The 21260-nt window shown below is 48.3% G+C and overlaps 1 protein-coding gene across 1 annotated transcript in view; it reads left to right on the forward strand.

Moving 5' to 3' along the window:
* Positions 1–21260, forward strand: part of OBSCN (obscurin, cytoskeletal calmodulin and titin-interacting RhoGEF) — a 655700-nt gene that overhangs the window by 384527 nt on the left and 249913 nt on the right. Inside the window, exons 72-79 of the mRNA XM_069730488.1 lie at positions 1423–1492; positions 3026–3063; positions 3174–3290; positions 3534–3682; positions 16136–16336; positions 16620–16702; positions 18238–18411; positions 18483–18642. Of these exons, the coding sequence (XP_069586589.1) occupies positions 1423–1492; positions 3026–3063; positions 3174–3290; positions 3534–3682; positions 16136–16336; positions 16620–16702; positions 18238–18411; positions 18483–18642 (992 nt within the window). The remainder of the gene's footprint in view (positions 1–1422; positions 1493–3025; positions 3064–3173; positions 3291–3533; positions 3683–16135; positions 16337–16619; positions 16703–18237; positions 18412–18482; positions 18643–21260) is intronic.

The following is a 21260-nucleotide window of genomic DNA, read 5'->3' on the forward strand; positions in this document are numbered from 1 at the left end:
GTCGGTCACTGGGGGAGGGGGAAGGTGCCAGTCAATAGGGGGAGGGGGAAGGTGCCAGTCACTAGGGGGAATTGGAAGGTGCCAGTCACCAGGAGGTGGGGAAGGTGCCAGTCACTAGGGGGAATGGGGTAGGGAAAGGTGCCAGTCACTGGGGGAAGAGGAAGGTGCCAGTCACCAGGGGGAGGGAAAGGTATCAGTCACTGGGGGAAGGGGAAGGTGCCAGTCACTAGGGGGAAGAAGAAGGTGCCTGTCACCAGGAGGTGGGGAAGGTACCAGTCACTGGGGGAAGGGGAAGGTGCCAGTCACCAGGGGAAGGGAAAGGTGCCAGTCACTAGGGGGAAGAGGAAGGTGCCAGTCACCAGGAGGTGGGGAAGATACCAGTCACTGGGGAAAGGGGAAGGTGCCAGTCACTGGGGCAGGGGGAAGGTGCCAGTCACTAGGGGGAGGGGGAAGGTGCCAGTCACTAGGTTGAAGTGGAAGGTGCCAGTCGCCAGGAGGTGGGGAAGATGCCAGTCACTAGGGGAATGGGGTAGGGAAAGGTGCCAGTCACTGGGGGAAGAGGAAGGTGCCAGTCACCAGGGGGAGGGGAAGATGCCAGTCACCAGGGGGAGGGGAAGGTGCCAGTCACCAGGAGGTGGGGAAGGTGCCAGTCACTGGGGGAAGAGGAAGGTGCCAGTCACCAGGGGGAGGGGAAGGTGCCAGTCACTAGGGGGAAGAGGAAGGTGCCAGTCACCAGGAGGTGGGGAAGGTGCTAGTCACTGGGGGAAGAGGAAGGTGCCAGTCACCAGGGGGAGGGGAAGGTGCCAGTCACTAGGGGGAAGAGGAAGGTGCCAGTCACCAGGAGGTGGGGAAGGTGCCAGTCACTTGGGGAAGGGGAAGGTGCCAGTTACTGGGGGAGGGGGAAGGTTCCAGTCACTAGGGGGAGGGGGAAGGTGCCAGTCACTAGGGGGAAGTGGAAGGTGCCAGTCACTGGAGGATGGGAAAGTTCCAGCCACTGGGGGGAGGGGGAGGTGCCAGTCACTGGGGGAAGAAGGTGCCAGTCACTGGGGGAAGAGGAAGGTGCCAGTCACTGGGGAAAGGGAAGGTGCCAGTCACTGGGGGAAGAGGAAGGTGCCAGTCACCAGGGGGAGGGGAAGGTGCCAATCACTAGGGGGAAGAGGAAGGTGCCAATCACCAGGAGGTGGGGAAGGTGCTAGTCACTGGGGGAAGGGGAAGGTGCCAGTCACTAGGGGGAAATGGAAGGTGCCAGTCACTGGAGGAGGGGAAAGTTCCAGCCACTGGGGGGAGATGGAGATGCAAATCACTGGGGGAGGGGGAGGTGCCAGTCAGTGGGGAGAGGGGAAGGTGCCAGTCACTGGGGGGAGGGGAAGGTGCCAGTCACTGGTGGGGGACTAGTGGATGAATTTCATTCTTTTGTTACAGAGAAAGATGCGCAAATCCTGGCAGAAGCGGACAAGATAGTGAAGGATGTATTGAGGTCATCTGTGCCAACGTGAGTGCACCCCCATCACACGGCTTTGTAGTACCGGACCCCCTAATCATGCTGCTCTGTAGTAACAGACTTCCATTGCAAGGCTCTGTAGCACAGAGTTCCCCAATCATCCTGTTCTGTAGTCCTGGCCCCCCATTTTCTGTAGTACTGGACTCTCCATCACACTGCTGTGTATTACTGGACCTCACATCATCCAGCACTGTGGTTCGGGGTCTTCTGTGGGGGCCGAATACATAATTATCTACCGCATTAGCAAAGCACCTGACAATGAGGATCATCCGGGGGTCTCTGACCAACACAAACACCATTATTGTCACCGTTCCCAATCAGGTTATAATCTCGTATTGTACTCTTCTCTTTTTTTATTGCGCAGATATCGTGGGGACTGAGGAGTGGTCCCAGTGTTCAGCCTGTGCAGGGCACCCCTCCTCCCTCCCTGTGGTGCAGTGTTGCCCCCTATCTCCGGGCACCGCTCCTTTCTGTCCTCCCTCCCTGTGGTGCAGCGTTTCCCCCTATCTCTGGGCACCGCTTCCCCTTCCCCATGGTGCAGTGTTGCCCCCTACGTGCGGGAGCGTGGTCCCCCTCCCCGTGGTGCAGCATTGCCCCCTATCTCTGGGTACTGGCCCTCTCTCCTCTCCCTCCCTGTGGTGCAGCGTTTCCCCCTATCTCTGGGCACCGCTTCTCCTTCCCCATGGTGCAGTGTTGCCCCCTACCTGCGGGAGCGTGGTCCCCCTCCCCGTGGTGCAGCATTGCCCCCTATCTCTGGGTACTGGCCCTCTCTCCTCTCCCTCCCTGTGGTGCAGCGTTTCCCCTTATCTCTGGGCACTGCTTCTCCTTCCCCATGGTGCAGTGGTGCCCCCTACCTGCGGAAGCGTGTTCTCCCTCCTCGTGGCGCAGTGTTGCCCCCTATCTCCGGGTACCGCTCCTCTCTCCCTCCCTGTGGCGCAGCGTTCCCCCCTATCTCTGGGCACCGCTTCTCCTGCCCCATGGTGCAGTGTTGCCCCCTACCTGTGGGAGCGTGTTCCCCCTCCCCGTGGTGCAGCGTTGTCCCCTATCTCCGGGTGCCGCTCCTCTCTCCTCTCCCTCCCTGTGGTGCAGCGTTTCCCCCTATCTCTGGGCACCGCTTCAGTGGTGCCCCCTACCTGCGGGAGCGTGCTCCCCCTCCTCGTGCCACAGTGTTGCCCCCTATCTCCGGGTGCCGCTCCTCTCTCCTCTCCCTCCCTGTGGTGCAGCGTTTCCCCCTATCTCTGGGCACCGCTTCTCCTTCCCCATGGTGCAGTGGTGCCCCCTACCTGCAGGAGCGTGTTCCCCCGCCTCGTGGCGCAGTGTTGCCCCCTATCTCCGGGTGCTGCTCCTCTCTCCTCTCCCTCCCTGTGGTGCAGCGTTTCCCCCTATCTCTGGGCACCGCTTCTCCTTCCCCATGGTGCAGTGTTGCCCCCTACCTGCGGGAGTGTGGTCCCCCTCCCCATGGTGCAGCGTTGACCCCCCATCTCTGGGCGCTCCCCCTAGTCATTGACTCTCATTGTTTTGCAGGGTGATCGGGGTCTCGGAGCAGCTACCGGAGGCTGACGGTGAGTGTCCGGTAATGGCGGTGGGCTCCAGGGCCCAGTGACGCCTACGCCCGCCATGTTTCCCATCTCCCGTTTGATGTTTGGATTAACTCTTTGTGCTGATCCCACAGGCGAATCCAGGACAGCGCAGAAGCCGCAGATTTCATTAATGGACGTTGGGACAGAGGAGTTTTTCCAGAAACTAACATCACAAATCACAGAAATGGTCTCTGCGAAAATTAGCCAAGGTAAAGATCAATAGTGGGTGTCCGAGGGGCAGCTGCATGGCTGTCTGCCCCTGTGCAGTCTGCTGTTCTGGGGTCCCTAGATGGTGGCCCCAACCATGAATATGTCCAGAACCCCGCAGACTACAATGGGTGCCAGAGGGGCTGCAGACCAGCCGTGAATCGGCCCAGGATGGGGTCGGCCTCGCTCATATCCTGGAAGTTTGGAGACCGTTCCTCAGGGTTCTGCTCTCTGTTTCCTGTCAGTTTCGCTTCGTGTGCCTGGGATGCCCGGGATGGATAGTGATGATGAGACCAAGACGCCATCTGCCTCCCCGCGACACGGCAGGTCCCGGCCATCCTCCATCGCTGTGGAGTCCTCTTCTGAGTCCGAGGATGGAGACTCCAGGGGAGAGGTGAGAGCTGGGGAGAGTCAGTGCCCCCTATATATTGACACCCTGGGGGTGGGTCACTGCCCTTTACATCTGGACACCTACGAGGGAGTCAGTTGCCCCTATATCTAGACTCCTCTGGGAGAGTCAGTGTGCCTTATATCTGCACACATTTGAGGGGTTAATGTCTCCTATATATGGACTCCTCTGGGGGAGGTGTCAGTGCCCCCTTTATCTGGACTCCTCTAGGGAGGGGTCAGTGCCCTCTATATCTGGACTCCTCTGGTGAGGGGTTGGTGCTCCCGATGTCTGGACAACCCTGGGGAAATCAATGCCCCCTATATCTGGATACCTCTGGGGGAGTCAGTGCCCCCTGTATCTGGTCACCTCCGGGGAAGTCAGTGCCCCCTATATCTGCACACTTCCACGGGAGTCAGTGCCCCCTATATCTGTGTTGGCATATGCAACAGATTGGGACTTATTATAAGTAAAAGGAGGACTTTATACTAACCAGACAGCAGATGGCGATAGTGTGTAAAGTCATATACTTGCTGTAATGTGGGGAGGGAAGCTCTCAGTGGTTGGTTGTTTTTTCTTACTTTCGGTTTTGCTTTTCTTCATGAATGTGTTGTCTTCAGTGCACGGACTGTGTGACACTGAATTGTATCTCATGTTTATCCAGTATGAAGTAAATACTGTTTACTCAAGATATCTTGCTGATTGAAGCTCTCCTAAGTACAGGGGTGACTGCAAGAAGACGCACTCTGCAACAGGTTATGAGCCCAGGCACCCCAGATAACCCCAGGCACCCCAGATAACCCCAGATAACCCCAGACACTACAGGTCTGCACTACAAGCTCAGGCAGAAGGTGTTGTGAATTCTGTGGCAGAGCTCCCTCCTGTGGTCACAAGTGGTACTTCGGCTGATTCTCTCTGGGAGCTTCCGTTTGTGGAGGAAACTGGTACTGCTGCTTCTGAGTTTCCTCCCTCAGGTGATCTGGTGAGGTCGTTAGGTGCTTCTCTACTTAACCCCACCTAATGCTTTGATTCATGCTTCCTGTCAATGTTCCAGTGTTGGACTTGTGTTTCTCTGGATCATTCCTGTGGCCTGCTGCTCTGCATAGCTAAGTGCTTCTTTGCTATTTGTTGCTATTTTTTCTGTCCAGCTTGTCTATTTGTTTTGCTGGAAGCTCTGGAACGCAAAGGGTGTACCTCCGTGCTGTTAGTTCGGTACGGAGGGTCTTTTTGCCCCTTTGCGTGGTTTTCTTTAGGGTTTTGTGTAGACCGCAAAGTTATCTTTCCTATCCTCGTTCTGTCTAGAATATCGGGCCTCACTTTGCTGAATCTATTTCATCCCTACGTTTGTCTTTTCATCTTACTCACAGTCATTATATGTGGGGGGCTGCCTTTTCCTTTGGGGTATTTCTCTGAGGCAAGGTAGGCTTATTTTTTCTATCTTCAGGCTAGTTAGTTTCTCAGGCTGTGCCGAGTTGCATAGGTAGCGTTAGGCGCAATCCACGGCTGCCTCTATTTGTGTTTGGAGAGGATCAGGGATTGCGGTCTGCAGAGTTCCCACGTCTCAGAGCTCGTTCTATGATTTTGGGTTATTGTCAGATCACTGTATGTGCTCTGACCTCCATGTCCATTGTGATACTGAATTGCCTTTCATAACAGTACAGGAAGCCTAAAGTACTAATGATTCTCAATAGAGGGAAAAAAGAAGTTCTGAGACCATTTTTTTTTCTTGGCTTTGTGTTTTGTCTTTTTTTTCCCCTAGACATTTGGGTGGTTCAGTACACAGGTGTAGCGATGGACATTAGAAGTCTGTCTTCATTTGTGGATCAGCTCTCGGCCAGAGTACAAAAGATTCAAGACACTATTGATCAGAAATCTATGTTAGAACCAAGAATTCCTATTCCTGATTTGTTTTTTTGGGGATAGAACTAAGTTTCTGAGTTTCAAAAATAATTGTAAGTTATTTCTGGCCTTGAAACCTCGTTCCTCTGGTGATCCAGTTCAACAGGTTTTGATTATTATTTCTTTTTTGCGCGGCGACCCTCAGGACTGGGCATTTTCTCTTGCGCCAGGAGATCCTGCATTGAGTAATATCAATGCATTTTTCCTGGCGCTCGGATTGCTGTACGATGAGCCTAATTCAGTGGATCAGGCAGAAAAGAATTTGCTGGCTCTTTGTCAGGGTCAGGATGAGATAGAAGTATATTGCCAGAAATTTAGAAAATGGTCAGTGCTCACTCAATGGAATGAATCTGCGCTGGCAGCTATGTTCAGAAAGGGTCTCTCTGAAGCCCTTAAGGATGTCATGGTGGAATTTCCTATGCCTGCTGGTTTGAATGAGTCTATGTCTTTGGCTATTCAGATCGGTCGACGCTTGCGTGAGCGTAAATCTGTGCACCATTTGGCGGTATTACCTGAGCTTAAACCTGAGCCTATGCAGTGCGATAGGACTTTGACCAGAGTTGAACGGCAAGAACACAGACGTCTGAATGGGCTGTGTTTCTACTGTGGTGATTCCACTCATGCTATCTCTGATTGTCCTAAGCGCACTAAGCGGTTCGCTAGGTCTGCCACCATTGGTACGGTACAGTCAAAATTTCTTCTGTCCGTTACCTTGATCTGCTCTTTGTCATCATATTCTGTCATGGCATTTGTGGATTCAGGCGCTGCACTGAATTTGATGGACTTGGAATATGCTAAGCGTTGTGGGTTTTTCTTGGAGCCCTTGCAGTGTCCTATTCCATTGAGAGGTATTGATGCTACGCCTTTGGCCAAGAATAAGCCTCAATACTGGACCCAGCTGACCATGTGCATGGCTCCTGCACATCAGGAGGATATTCGCTTTCTGGTGTTGCATAATCTGCATGATGTGGTCGTGTTGGGGTTGCCATGGCTACAAACCCATAATCCAGTGTTGGATTGGAATTCCATGTCGGTGTCCAGCTGGGGTTGTCAGGGGGTACATGGTGATGTTCCATTTTTGTCAATTTCGTCATCCACCCCTTCTGAGGTTCCAGAGTTCTTGTCTGATTACCGGGATGTATTTGATGAGCCCAAGTCCGATGCCCTACCTCTGCATAGGGATTGTGATTGTGCTATCAATTTTATTCCTGGTGCTAAATTCCCAAAAGGTCGACTGTTTAATTTATCCGTGCCTGAGCACACCGCTATGCGCAGTTATGTGAAGGAATCCCTGGAGAAGGGGCATATTCGCCCGTCATCGTCGCCATTAGGAGCAGGGTTCTTTTTTGTAGCCAAGAAGGATGGTTCGCTGAGACCTTGTATAGATTATCGCCTTCTTAATAAGATCACTGTTAAATTTCAGTACCCCTTGCCTTTGTTATCTGATTTGTTTGCTCGGATTAAGGGGGCTAGTTGGTTCACCAAGATAGATCTTCGTGGTGCGTATAATCTGGTGCGAATCAGGCGAGGCGATGAATGGAAAACTGCATTTAATACGCCCGAGGGTCATTTTGAGTATCTAGTGATGCCATTCGGACTTGCCAATGCTCCATCAGTGTTTCAGTCCTTTATGCATGACATCTTCCGAGAGTACCTGGATAAATTCCTGATTGTGTACTTGGATGACATTTTGATCTTCTCGGATGATTGGGAGTCTCATGTGAAACAGGTCAGAACGGTTTTTCAGGTCCTGCGTGCTAACTCTTTGTTTGTGAAGGGATCAAAGTGTCTCTTTGGTGTGCAGAAGGTTTCATTTTTGGGGTTCATCTTTTCCCCTTCTACTATCGAGATGGATCCTGTTAAGGTCCAAGCCATCCATGATTGGACTCAGCCGACATCTCTGAAAAGTCTGCAAAAGTTCCTGGGCTTTGCTAATTTTTATCGTCGCTTCATCTGCAATTTTTCTAGTATTGCCAAACCATTGACCGATTTGACCAAGAAGGGTGCTGATTTGGTCAATTGGTCTTCTGCTGCTGTGGAAGCTTTTCAAGAGTTGAAGCGTCGTTTTTCTTCTGCCCCTGTGTTGTGTCAACCTGATGTTTCTCTTCCGTTCCAGGTCGAGGTTGATGCTTCTGAGATTGGAGCGGGGGCTGTTTTGTCGCAGAGAGGTTCTGATTGTTCAGTGATGAAACCGTGCGCTTTTTTTTCCAGGAAGTTTTCGCCTGCTGAGCGGAATTATGATGTGGGCAACCGAGAGTTGCTGGCCATGAAGTGGGCATTCGAGGAGTGGCGTCATTGGCTTGAAGGAGCTAAGCATCGCGTGGTGGTATTGACTGATCATAAGAACCTGACTTATCTCGAGTCTGCTAAGCGTTTGAATCCTAGACAGGCTCGTTGGTCGCTGTTTTTCGCCCGTTTTGACTTTGTGATTTCGTACCTTCCGGGCTCTAAAAATGTGAAGGCGGATGCTTTGTCTAGGAGTTTTGTGCCCGACTCTCCGGGTTTATCTGAGCCGGCGGGTATCCTCAAGGAAGGAGTAATTGTGTCTGCCATCTCCCCTGATTTGCGGCGGGTGCTGCAAAAATTTCAGGCTAATAAACCTGATCGTTGTCCAGCGGAGAAACTGTTTGTCCCGGATAGGTGGACAAATAAAGTGATCTCTGAGGTTCATTGTTCGGTGTTGGCTGGTCATCCTGGAATCTTTGGTACCAGAGAGTTAGTGGCTAGATCCTTTTGGTGGCCGTCTCTGTCGCGGGATGTGCGTTCTTTTGTGCAGTCCTGTGGGATTTGTGCTCGGGCTAAGCCCTGCTGTTCTCGTGCCAGTGGGTTGCTTTTGCCCTTGCCGGTCCCGAAGAGACCTTGGACACATATCTCTATGGATTTTATTTCAGATCTTCCCGTCTCTCAAAAGATGTCAGTCATTTGGGTGGTCTGTGATCGCTTTTCTAAGATGGTCCATCTGGTACCCTTGTCCAAGTTGCCTTCCTCCTCTGATTTGGTGCCATTGTTCTTCCAGCATGTGGTTCGTTTGCATGGCATTCCAGAGAATATCGTTTCTGACAGAGGTTCCCAGTTTGTTTCGAGGTTTTGGCGAGCCTTTTGTGGTAGGATGGGCATTGACTTGTCTTTTTCCTCGGCTTTTCATCCTCAGACTAATGGCCAGACCGAACGAACCAATCAGACCTTGGAAACCTATCTGAGATGCTTTGTTTCTGCCGATCAGGATGACTGGGTGTCCTTTTTGCCTTTGGCTGAGTTCGCCCTTAATAATCGGGCCAGCTCGGCTACCTTGGTTTCGCCATTTTTCTGCAATTCTGGGTTCCATCCTCGTTTCTCTTCAGGACAGGTTGAGTCTTCGGACTGTCCTGGTGTGGATACTGTGGTGGATAGGTTGCAGCAGATTTGGACTCATGTAGTGGACAATTTGACCTTGTCCCAGGAGAAGGCTCAACGTTTCGCTAATCGCAGACGCCGTGTGGGTCCCCGACTTCGTGTTGGGGATCTGGTTTGGTTATCTTCTCGTCATATTCCTATGAAGGTTTCCTCTCCGAAGTTTAAACCTCGTTTCATTGGTCCTTATAGGATTTCTGAGGTTATTAATCCTGTGTCTTTTCGTCTGACCCTCCCAGATTCTTTTTTCATACATAACGTCTTCCATAGGTCATTGTTGCGGAGATACGTGGCACCTATGGTTCCATCTGTTGACCCTCCTGCCCCGATTTTGGTGGAGGGGGAATTGGAGTATATTGTGGAGAAGATTTTGGATTCTCGTGTTTCTAGACGGAAACTCCAGTATCTGGTTAAATGGAAGGGTTATGCTCAGGAGGATAATTCCTGGGTTTTTGCCTCTGATGTCCATGCTCCCGATCTTGTTCGTGCCTTTCATGTGGCTCATCCTGGTCGGCCTGGGGGCTCTGGTGAGGGTTCGGTGACCCCTCCTCAAGGGGGGGGTACTGTTGTGAATTCTGTGGCAGAGCTCCCTCCTGTGGTCACAAGTGGTACTTCGGCTGATTCTCTCTGGGAGCTTCCGTTTGTGGAGGAAACTGGTACTGCTGCTTCTGAGTTTCCTCCCTCAGGTGATCTGGTGAGGTCGTTAGGTGCTTCTCTACTTAACCCCACCTAATGCTTTGATTCATGCTTCCTGTCAATGTTCCAGTGTTGGACTTGTGTTTCTCTGGATCATTCCTGTGGCCTGCTGCTCTGCATAGCTAAGTGCTTCTTTGCTATTTGTTGCTATTTTTTCTGTCCAGCTTGTCTATTTGTTTTGCTGGAAGCTCTGGGACGCAAAGGGTGTACCTCCGTGCCGTTAGTTCGGTATGGAGGGTCTTTTTGCCCCTTTGCGTGGTTTTCTTTAGGGTTTTGTGTAGACCACAAAGTTATCTTTCCTATCCTCGTTCTGTCTAGAATATCGGGCCTCACTTTGCTGAATCTATTTCATCCCTACGTTTGTCTTTTCATCTTACTCACAGTCATTATATGTGGGGGGCTGCCTTTTCCTTTGGGGTATTTCTCTGAGGCAAGGTAGGCTTATTTTTTCTATCTTCAGGCTAGTTAGTTTCTCAGGCTGTGCCGAGTTGCATAGGTAGCGTTAGGCGCAATCCACGGCTGCCTCTAGTTGTGTTTGGAGAGGATCAGGGATTGCGGTCTGCAGAGTTCCCACGTCTCAGAGCTCGTTCTATTATTTTGGGTTATTGTCAGATCACTGAATTGCCTTTCATAACAGAAGGATCCTGGTTTATAGCCCAGATAACGGAGCACACAGATAAGCTCTGTAAACAGAAGGAACTAAATCCAGATACAGAGTGACAGAGGAATTCAGCATCCCAGGAGCTGGATATAATTGCAGAGAATTCACAGGACATACAGGAGAATATCTTCAGTACAACTCTCTAAACAAGTAAGACTATATAAAGATGATGAGTAACACAGAACTGAAATTTACAGTAGCTAAACTGAATAGTGAAAATTATCAGTTATGGAAATTCAAAGTAGAGATGTTGTTATCTAAGGATGATCTATGGGAAGTAATTGTTACAGCAAGACCAGATCAAGATAATCAGACATGGGATAAGAAGGATATGCAAGCGAGAGCCACCATTAGCTTATTAGTGGATGATGCTCAATTAATACATATAAGATCTGAAGAAACAGCTAAGGGAATGTGGGAAGCATTAAGAAAACTGTATGAAAGACCTAGCTTGAATCACAAGTTGTTTTTATTAAGAAAGCTGTACAGTATGAGATTGAGTGCAAATGACGATATGCAGAAGCACATATTCTCAATGATGGAAGTGATATCACAGCTAAGATCTATTGGTGAAGATATTAAAGAAAGTCATGTAGCAGCTATATTGTTGTGCAGTTTACCAGATTCGTATACAGCCTTGATAAATGCCCTTGAGACGAGACCAGAAACTGACATTACATTAGATTTTGTGAAAACAAGGCTAATAGATGAATATCAGAGAAGAAAAGAACAAAGAAATGATTCTTCTACTGAAAAGGACAGTGAAAACGCTCTTAAAGCTACAGAATTCCAAAAACCCTATAATAAAGAGACAAGAGAATGCTTCAGATGTAAGAAAAAAGGTCATTTAAAGAAAGACTGTACCATATGGAAAGCAGAACAACAAAAATTACAACATAAAAAGCATACAGAGAAAGTAAAAAACACAATTTCCAATTCATGTGAGAATAATTGGAATGGCACATTTAAAGTAACAGACAAGAAATCATCACTTGGTTAGTTTATTGATTCAGGAGCAACGAGTCATATGACAAGTGACAAGAATTTCTTTACTGATCTTGATTTAGATAAGAAAGAAGCCATTTATCTCGCAGATGGAAGCAAAATAACCGCAGAAGGTATCGGACAAGGTATGCTAAATTGTTCAAACAAGTTCGGGCAAGATTCAAAGATACTTGTACAAGATGTGTTGTATGTTCCAAAATTGGAAGGCGGATTATTATCTGTGAAACGTTTAACAGCAAAAGGACTTACAGTGAAATTCAAAGACAATGAGTGTGCAATTATTGCAGGAAACAAGGTGATAACCAAAGTCAAGGCAGATGAACAATTATATCATTTTGACACACCAAAGGAACAGATGAAGGCATGTACACATGATCACAAAAACTGTATTCACATGTGGCATAGACGTCTAGGACATAGACACCCTGACACTATAAGGGAACTACAGAGAAAAGAATTGACAAAAGATTTAAAGATATCAGATTGCTCAATTACCATACGATGTGATTGTTGTATAAAATCCAAAGCCACAAGGATATCTATTCCAAAAGAAAGTGAGATGAAAAGCGAAAGACCACTTGATTTGGTGCATACTGACGTATGTGGACCCATGAAAGTGACTACATCAGGAGGCAATAGATACATGTTGACTTTTATAGACGATTACTCAAGATACACAGTCACATACTTAATTAACAACAAAAGTGAAGTTTTTGATAAACTTGTAGAAAATGTAACAAGATCAAGTAACAAATTTCAAAGGAAGCCAATTGTCATCAGAAGTGATAATGGAGGTGAATTTACAAGTCACAGAATAGAAGACTACTTAAGACAAAATGGGATAGAACACCAGAAAACTGTTCCATACACACCTGAACAAAATGGAGTAGCAGAAAGGAAAAACAGAACTCTAACAGAGATGATAAGATGTATGCTGACGGATTCCAAACTACCAGAGAAATATTGGGGTTAGGCAGCAATGACAGCTACTTATCTACAGAACAGACTTTTTTCCAGAAAACTGACGAAAACTCCATATGAACTGTGGCAAGGTATGAAACCAAGTGTCAATCATTTAAAAGTTATTGGATGTAAAGTTTTCATATTCATTCCAACAGAAAAACGTTCCAAACTTCAAAACAGATCCATGGAAGGAATATTTGTTGGATATAGTGAAAATTGCAAAGGATACAGAATCCTAGATCCCAAAACAGACAGAGTTACGGTGAGTAACAGTGTGACATTCATTGAAGATTTGAATGAAGATATTATGATTTCAGTTGAAACAAAAAATGAGAAAACCAATAATGACACAACTGAAGAAATATCTGATGAGAAAGAAGTAGAAGTTAATGAAGAACAAAATACTGAAAGTGAAGAATCACAACTACAAACAGACACAGAACCAAGACGTTCAATGAGAGAGAACAAAGGAAAACCACCAAAACGTCTCTCATACTAGACAAGCACAAGAAAAATCTATGAGCCTACTTCTTGGGAAGAAATATCTAAACTGCTTGTTGGAGAAGACTATGATGAGACATTTGCTCCAGTTGTCAAACACACTATCTTCAACAGAAGCAGAATATGTTGCCGCAGCACACGCGAGTCAAGAAGTACTGTGGTTAAGACAATTGTTGACAGAATTAGGACAACCACAGTTGGCACCAACAAAACTGAAAAAGGACAATCAAGGATGTCTTGTTCTTGCTCAGATGGAAAGAGTCAATCCAAGAACCAAGCATATTGATGTGAAATATCATTTCTTGAGAGATCATCAGGAACAAGGAGTCTTGAAGTTAGAGTACTGTCCTACTGAAGAAATGACAGCAGACATTTTCACGAAGGCGTTGAATGCTGATAAACATCAGAGACTAATAAAAAAGTTGGGTTTGATTGAATAAGTCCTTACTGTTGAGAAAGGGTGTTGGCATATGCAACAGATTGGGACTTATTATAAGTAAAAGGAGGACTTTATACTAACCAGACAGTAGATGGCGATAGTGTGTAAAGTCATATACTTGCTGTAATGTGGGGAGGGAAGCTCTCAGTGGTTGGTTGTTTTTTCTTACTTTCGGTTTTGCTTTTCTTCATGAATGTGTTGTCTTCAGTGCACGGACTGTGTGACACTGAATTGTATCTCATGTTTATCCAGTATGAAGTAAATACTGTTTACTCAAGATATCTTGCTGACTGAAGCTCTCCTAAGTACAGCGGTGACTGCAAGAAGACGCACTCTGCAACAATCTGCACACTTCCACGGGAGTCAGTGCCCCCTATAACTGGACACCTCCAGGGGGATCAGTGCCCCTATATCTGGACCCCTCCAGGGGGAGTCAGTGCCCCCTATTCATGGACATCTCTGGGGAGTCAGTGCCCCATATATCTGGACCCCTCTGGGGGGGGAGTCAGCTGCCCCTATATTTGAACTCCTCTGGGGGAGTCAGTGCCCCCTATATCTGGTCACCTCTGCGGGAGTCAGTGCCCCCTATATCTGGACTTTTCCAGGGGGATTATTGCCCGCTATATCAGGACCCCTCCAGGGGGAGTCAATGCCCCTATACCTGGACACCTTCAGTTGAGTCAGTGCCCCCTATACCTGGACACCTCCAGGGAGTCAGTGCCCCCTATACCTGGACACCTCCAGACGGATCAGTGCCCCCCTATACCTGGACACCTCCAGGGGGATCAGTGCCCCCTATGTCTGGACACCTCCAGGGGGATCAGTGCCCCCTATGTCTGGACACCTCCAGGGGGATCAGTGCCCCCTATGTCTGGACACCTCCAGGGGGATCAGTGCCCCCTATGTCTGGACACCTCCAGGGGGATCAGTGCCCCTTGTCACTGTTCTACCCCTCAGGGTGTCTGGTATGCAATTATCAACAGCTCGGCCATCCAATCTGGTACAGGGGTGTGCTGAAGCTGTCAGTACTGTGATTGACAGCTTGGCCATCCAATATGGTACAGAGGCGTGCTGAGTTGTCAATGTGTTGATTGACAGCTCGACTATCCAATCTGAGACTGTGAGGCATCGGCTGTGTCATGTGTTCATTATTCCACTAAATGGCCATGCTTCTTAACTGAGCTGAATTTCCCAGACCACTGCCAGATGTACATTCATCTTGTGAGGTTTGTGCTCTGCTCTCTGTGTCTTGAATTCTATTTGCTCGATCTTTTGCCTGACCTTGGACTTCGTTCTGACTACCCGCCTGTTTAATCCCTTCAGCTCTGATCCATTACCCTCCCGGTACTCTGACCTCGGAACGTTACCTGATTACGCTTTTGTCTCTTCCTTCTGTTTATGATGTTCCCTCCTGGCTTCTGACCTCGGAACGTTACCTGACTATGCTTTTGTATCTTCCTTCTGTTTATGACGTACCCTCCTGGCTTCTGACCTCGGAACGTTACCTGATTACGCTTTTGTATCTTCCTTCTGTTTATGACGTACCCTCCCGGTACTCTGACCTCGGAACGTTACCTGATTACGCTTTTGTCTCTTCCTTCTGTTTATGATGTTCCCTCCTGGCTTCTGACCTCGGAACGTTACCTGATTACGCTTTTGTATCTTCCTTCTGTTTATGACGTACCCTCCTGGCTTCTGACCTCGGAACGTTACCTGGCTACGCTTTTGTATCTTCCTTCTGTTTATGACATACCCTCCTGGCTTCTAACCTCGGAACGTTACCTGACTACGCTTTTGTCTCTTCCTTCTGTTCATGACGTACCCTCCTGGCTTCTAACCTCGGAATGTTACCTGACTACGCTTTTGTCTCTTCCTTCTGTTTATGACGTACCCTCCTGGCTTATAACCTCGGAACGTTACCTGATTACGCTTTTGTCTCTTCCTTCTGTTTATCACGTACCCTCCTGGCTTCTGACCTTGGAATCCTACTTGACTACGCTTTTGTCTCTTCCTTCTGTTCATGACCTACCCTCCTGGTGTCTGACCTCGGAATGTTACCTGACTACGCTTTTGTCTCTTCCTTCTGTTTATGACGTACACTCCTGGCTTCTGACCTCTGAACGTTACTTTTTTATGCTTTTGTCTCTTCCTTCTGTTCATGACGTACCCTCCTGGCTTCTGACCTCTGAACGTTACTTTTTTATGCTTTTGTCTCTTCCTTCTGTTCATGACATACCCTCTTGGCTTCTGACCTCTGAACGTTACTTTTTTATGCTTTTGTCTCTTCCTTCTGTTCATGACGTACCCTCCTGGCTTCTGACCTTGGAACGTTACCTGACTACGCTTTTGTCTTTTTCTTCTGTTTATAACGTACCCTCCTGGCTTCTGACCTTGGAATCCTACTTGACTACGCTTTTGTTTCTTCCTTCTGTTTATGTTGTACCTTCCTGGCTTCTGACCTCGGAACGTTACCTGACTACGCTTTTGTATCTTCCTTCTGTTTATGACGTTCCCTCATGGCTTCTGACCTCGGAACGCTACTTGACTACGCTTTTGTCTCTTCCTTCTGTTTATGTTGTACCTTCCTGGCTTCTGACCTTGGAATCCTACTTGACTACACTTTTGTTTCTTCCTTCTGTTTATGTTGTACCTTCCTGGCTTCTGACCTCGGAACGTTATCTGACTACTCTTTAGTCTCTTCCTTCTGTTTGTCGTACCCTCCTGTCTTCTGATCTTGGACTCCCTGACCACTCTGACTCATGGCTTGGCCATGAGAAGTGACTAGCGTCACACCCCCTATACCTGGACACCTCCAGGAGGTTCAGCGCCCCCTATATCTGGACTCCCCCTTACCGTTTCCCGTGGTCCTCCCACCCATGTGACCTGGTGACTTCTGCGTTCACAGATCTTTGACATCTACATGGCGACAGCGGATTACAACCCTATAACGGGTGATAAGGAGGCGGTCACCTTGAAGGAGGGGCAATACGTGGAGGTCCTGGACTCTGCACATCCGCTCAAGTGGCTTGTCCGAACTAAACCCACTAAGTTCAGTGCCTCCCGCCAGGGTTGGGTGTCGCCCGCCTACCTGGACAAGCGGCTGAAGGTGAGGGTCACATAACCATGTATGTGGTGGGGGAGGGGCGGAGTCTGTCACCAGATGATAAGTGTCTACAGCGTGGATGGTATTGGATCACCATGGGGTGCAGCTTATCAGGAAATCTTTTATAGCTGACCATATAAGGCCCTGCACATGGCGGCCGTGTACTACGGGGTTCTCTGGTTCTGCTGTTAGGCCAGACCCCCAGCATCAGTCAGTTAGAGTGACTCCCCATGGTTCTCGCTCCAGTCCTATAGGTTTGGTTATTCCCTTTTTTTTTTCTTTCCAGTTGTCACCGGAGTGGGGGGCAGGAGATGTTGTGGAATATCCAGGAGAGTCCGTATCTGAAGAAGAATACAAGAAGAGGCTCAGGTAACAGAAATCCAACCCTGATGACATCACTGAGGTCATCAGCAATTCTAGTGATGTCACTGGGTTATCTGGGGTCACTACTGATGTCACCAGCAATATTAGTGATGTCACTGGGTCATCTGGGGTCACTACTGATGTCATCAGCAATATTAGTGATGTCACTGGGTCATCTGGGGTCACTACTGATGTCATCAGCAATGTTAGTGATGTCACTGGGTCATCTGGGGTCACTACTGATGTCATCAGCAATATTTGTGATGTCACTGGGTCATCTGGGGTCGCCACTAATGTCATCAGCAATATAATTGATGTCACTGGGTCATCTGGGGTCACTACTGATGTCATCAGCAATATTTGTGATGTCACTGGGTCATCTGGGGTCACTACTGATGTCATCAGCAATATTTGTGATGTCACTGGGTCATCTGGGGTCACTACTGATGTCATCAGCAATATTAGTGATGTCACTGGGTTATCTGGGGTCACTACTGATGTCAGCAATATTAGTGATGTCACTGGGTCATCTGGGGTCACTACTGATGTCATCAGCAATATAATTGATGTCACTGGGTCATCTGGGGTCACTACTGATGTCATCAGCAATATTTGTGATGTCACTGGGTCATCTGGGGTCACTACTGATGTCATCAGCAATATTTGTGATGTCACTGGGTCATCTGGGGTCACTACTGATGTCATCAGCAATATTAGTGATGTCACTGGGTTATCTGAGGTCACTACTGATGTCATCAGCAATATTAGTGATGTCACTGGGTCATCTGGGGTCACTACTGATGTCATTAGCAGTATTAACCTGTGTCCTCGTTCTTTACTGCACCATTCACCATCGCCATCTACACATCTGGAACCCTGGGGACCTACTTCACCTGTGTAAAGGTATACCATCTACCTGCCATAACATCACCCCAGAGGACCCCTTTAAGCAGCGTCGGTCCCTACTGATCGAATACCACAGATGGCGTCACGAACACAAACTTTAATCAATATCCCTTTTACATGGGCGCCCAGGGCCACGGACTGGGTCGCTTCCGTGACACATCCCCTTAAGTACCGGACCCGGTACCGAGTACCCCACGGCCCAGGCAGGCAACTCGCTGACATCATCACTGGTATGATTGGTGCACTGTTGACGTCACTGATGACATCATTTTTTTTCTATCATCACTGACATCGTCACTGGTCTCGGTGCACTGAGTACATCACTGATGACGTCATTGGTGTCAGTGACGTCACTGATGAGGTCACTAGTTTAACAGGTGATGTCACTGATGACGTCTCTCCTCGCGCTGCACCGTGGGCTCTCAGTGGTGGCTCTGGGCAGATATTGGTGGGACTGAGCTCCATATATGATACATGATGGGTTATTCCCAGCAGTAGACGTGGAGATGTTGCCGGATGTCGGTCTGAGTTCCCTGCTGTGATCACATCCGTGGACATATCCGCCACGTGCACATGTGTATGAGGAGTGTGTGCTCTGGAGGCACAGCGCTCTAACATGAACTCATTCTCCACAGTATCATCATCCAGGATCTGCTGAGCTCGGAGAAGGAGTACGTCAGAGACCTGCAGTTCCTCCAGACCCATCACCTGAGTTACACCGAGAGCTGCAGCGACATTCCCGAGGCTGTGGCCACACAGAAGACAGTCATCTTTAGAAACATCAGCGACATCGGGGACTTCCATGCCAGGTCTGTATGGAGGAAAGTGCGCAGCAGAGTGTTCCCCACTCTCCAGCCATAACCGTCTGCTCCGTTCACAGAAGGTTCTTCCAAGAACTGAAGAAAAGTGACACCGACGACGATATTGCCATGTGCTTCATCCGGAACGAGGATGACTTCAACAAGTACATCATGTACCTGGTGGGACGTGTGCAGGCTGAGTCCGTGGTGGTCAACGATGCAATCCAAGAATTCTACAAAGTGAGGACGGTCTCTCTCCCCACCTCCATTTATCTATGTAGCAGAGAGTACAGCAGTGCGCTGTGCTCCAAGACATGTGCAGACACTGAATATATGAGATTAGATGTATACCTGCCTGTCAAGGAGGGGACTCCGGAGGGGTCACTCAAAATTCCACTCATGCAACAATTTGTCAAACATCGCAGCCAGGGAGGTTGCGCAGATCCACATGCTGTTATCTTTGGAGTTAACGGCTCTCTGCTGCCCGCTATCTTCTGGACAATTGACCGACGATTACGGAGGAGGGTGCAGGCTGTTTCAATTAATATTACGGTTATCGGGAAGCTATTGTGACGCCCAGGAGACCGGGATACCCAGCACCGGACCAATGGAGTCTGTCTCTTGAGGGGGATGTCACGGGTGGCTTGACCCGGTGCTGTGGCCTCAGGCAATGCACAGTGTAAGGGGTATCATGAGGGGACAGGCACTTACTTGATCAGCAGCAGGTTCTCCCAGCGGTGACGATCTCGATCCTGGATAGATGGCTATTGTCCAAATGAAAGACTGAGGCACTGAAACGTTTAACCAGTTTACTTTAACATAAAAGGATTTACAACCAGTCCTGTCACCGGAGTCTGTATGGGAACTCTGAGTTACTTTGACCCTGCCGGGGTCTTCGCCTCTTATTGTGCGCAATTTCTGTGTGGCCCTGCTGCTGTATGTGAACTGGCTGCCGGCCCAATCTGTCCCCTCCGGGTCCTGGTTCGACGGGCAACCCGAGTCCTTTTATCGGTTTACCCCCTCCGGGAGTACCGCTGAACTCTGTGTCTGTTGCTGCGTCCGGCCCTAGTGAAGCTGATATCACCTCACGTTTTTCCGGTTGCTGTATTATATATAATGAATACAGCCACGGATCCGGTATCCGTCTTTGCGCCTGTTCTGGGTAGTGATTAATGCTACCCGGTTCTCACAATGTCCTTTTTCCCTATCCCTCTTCTCCTCAGGCCGGTGATTTAGGCCTGGTAACAGTCACAGGGCTGTTAGATATTCAACTGTATGACCTCTCACTTTCAGCTCCTTGGCCCAACTGCCATTTCTTCTCTCAGACCAGAATGGATCAAGGGGAGTCTCTGGAGCTCCCCCTTCTGGCCGGAGGTGGTAGTGCAGTCTTGCTATTTTAGTATTTGTACTTACTGTCAGTAACTATTTTTGTGGCAAATACCCCTAGGGGTGCCACATTCCCCCTTAGTTAAGAACAGTACTCCGGGACTGTGGGACAATAACATTTTGAAATAACAATTAATATGTACAGAGTCTTAAAAATGAAAAGTTACAAAAACCACTCAAGTAAACAAAAATAGAGTTCTGTAAAAAGTCACTTCAAATAGCGTCCATTAATACAGTTCTATCCTTGAAGGTATTAGGAACGGCACTGTACTTAGTGTCCAGGAATTTAGTTCCATTTTTCCAACGGAGTTATCAATATAAAGTCTAAAGAAAGTTCAAAACGAGCAAAAAGCAAAGTTCAAAAAGCAGTCTTTCCGGAGCTTTGATTTAGTGCCTCCGGGCTGATAAAAAGTTCAAGAATATGCAATAAGTTCATACAGACAAGTCTCTGTAGGCACTGGGCTTAAACGTTGCAGACTGATAACAATGACTATACTACATTTTCTGTTTAACTATATACGGCATAACATATATACAATTCACATTATGAGCTTTATAGTTGGTAATCTGCATACCTGGCCGGTAATTGACCCTGGGTACTACGCTGTGATCTACGTAATAGCGGTGTCTCTTCATGTGGTGTACTACTGTCTACTGCGGATGTAGTATCTGCCCGCTCTGCTAAAGATAATTCCACGACTATGGAGTTGGCAAGTCCACCGTGAATGGGATTACTCTGACCAGGAATCTGTTCTTCCTGGCCTGGAACCTCCTGTAGTACGGGGTCAGCCTCTTCCTGTCTTGGGACTTCTGGTATTGGGTTCGGTGTTGGGTAAAAGGCCACCATGGGAACCACTACTGCACCATGGTATGTTAGTAGGGTTTTGGGAAAGTCTCCTATACAGGTGTGATACACTTCCTCTTCTTTTTCCTTTACTGGTTGAACCTGTATGGGTTGAATAACTTCTGGTTCTGGCTGGACAACGTCTGGCTCTTTCAATGCTTTCGGACATAATTTAAGATTGTCTCTTGACACTAGTACAGATGTTAAGCCTCCGTTTTTGCTAATGAGACACATTTTAGGATTATCCACTCTTGTTGGTAAAACTGTGTAGGGTACGGCTTCCCACTGATTGTCCAGTTTATTGGTTCGACGATTTCTCTTGAGCACTTGGTCACCCGGTCTTAATGGGGTCGCTAGAGCATTCTGGTTGAAAGTTCGCTCTTGTCTTTCTCTAGTTTGCTGAAGGCTTCTTTCCACACTCTCTTGCACTTGGCGATACTGCTTTTGCCGTATGATATCCCAATTGGAGTCTTGAACTTCTGCGTCTGGTTTCAGAATTCCCATTTCTAGATCGATTGGTAATTGGCCGGGTCTTGCACGCATAAGGTAAGCTGGGGTGCAGTTGGTGGAGCTCACCGGGACATGATTATACAGATCCACCAAGTCAGGCAATTTCTCTGGCCATTGA

The sequence above is a fragment of the Ranitomeya imitator genome, chromosome 6 (genome assembly GCF_032444005.1).
Source record: "Ranitomeya imitator isolate aRanImi1 chromosome 6, aRanImi1.pri, whole genome shotgun sequence".
NCBI lineage: Eukaryota > Metazoa > Chordata > Amphibia > Anura > Dendrobatidae > Ranitomeya > Ranitomeya imitator.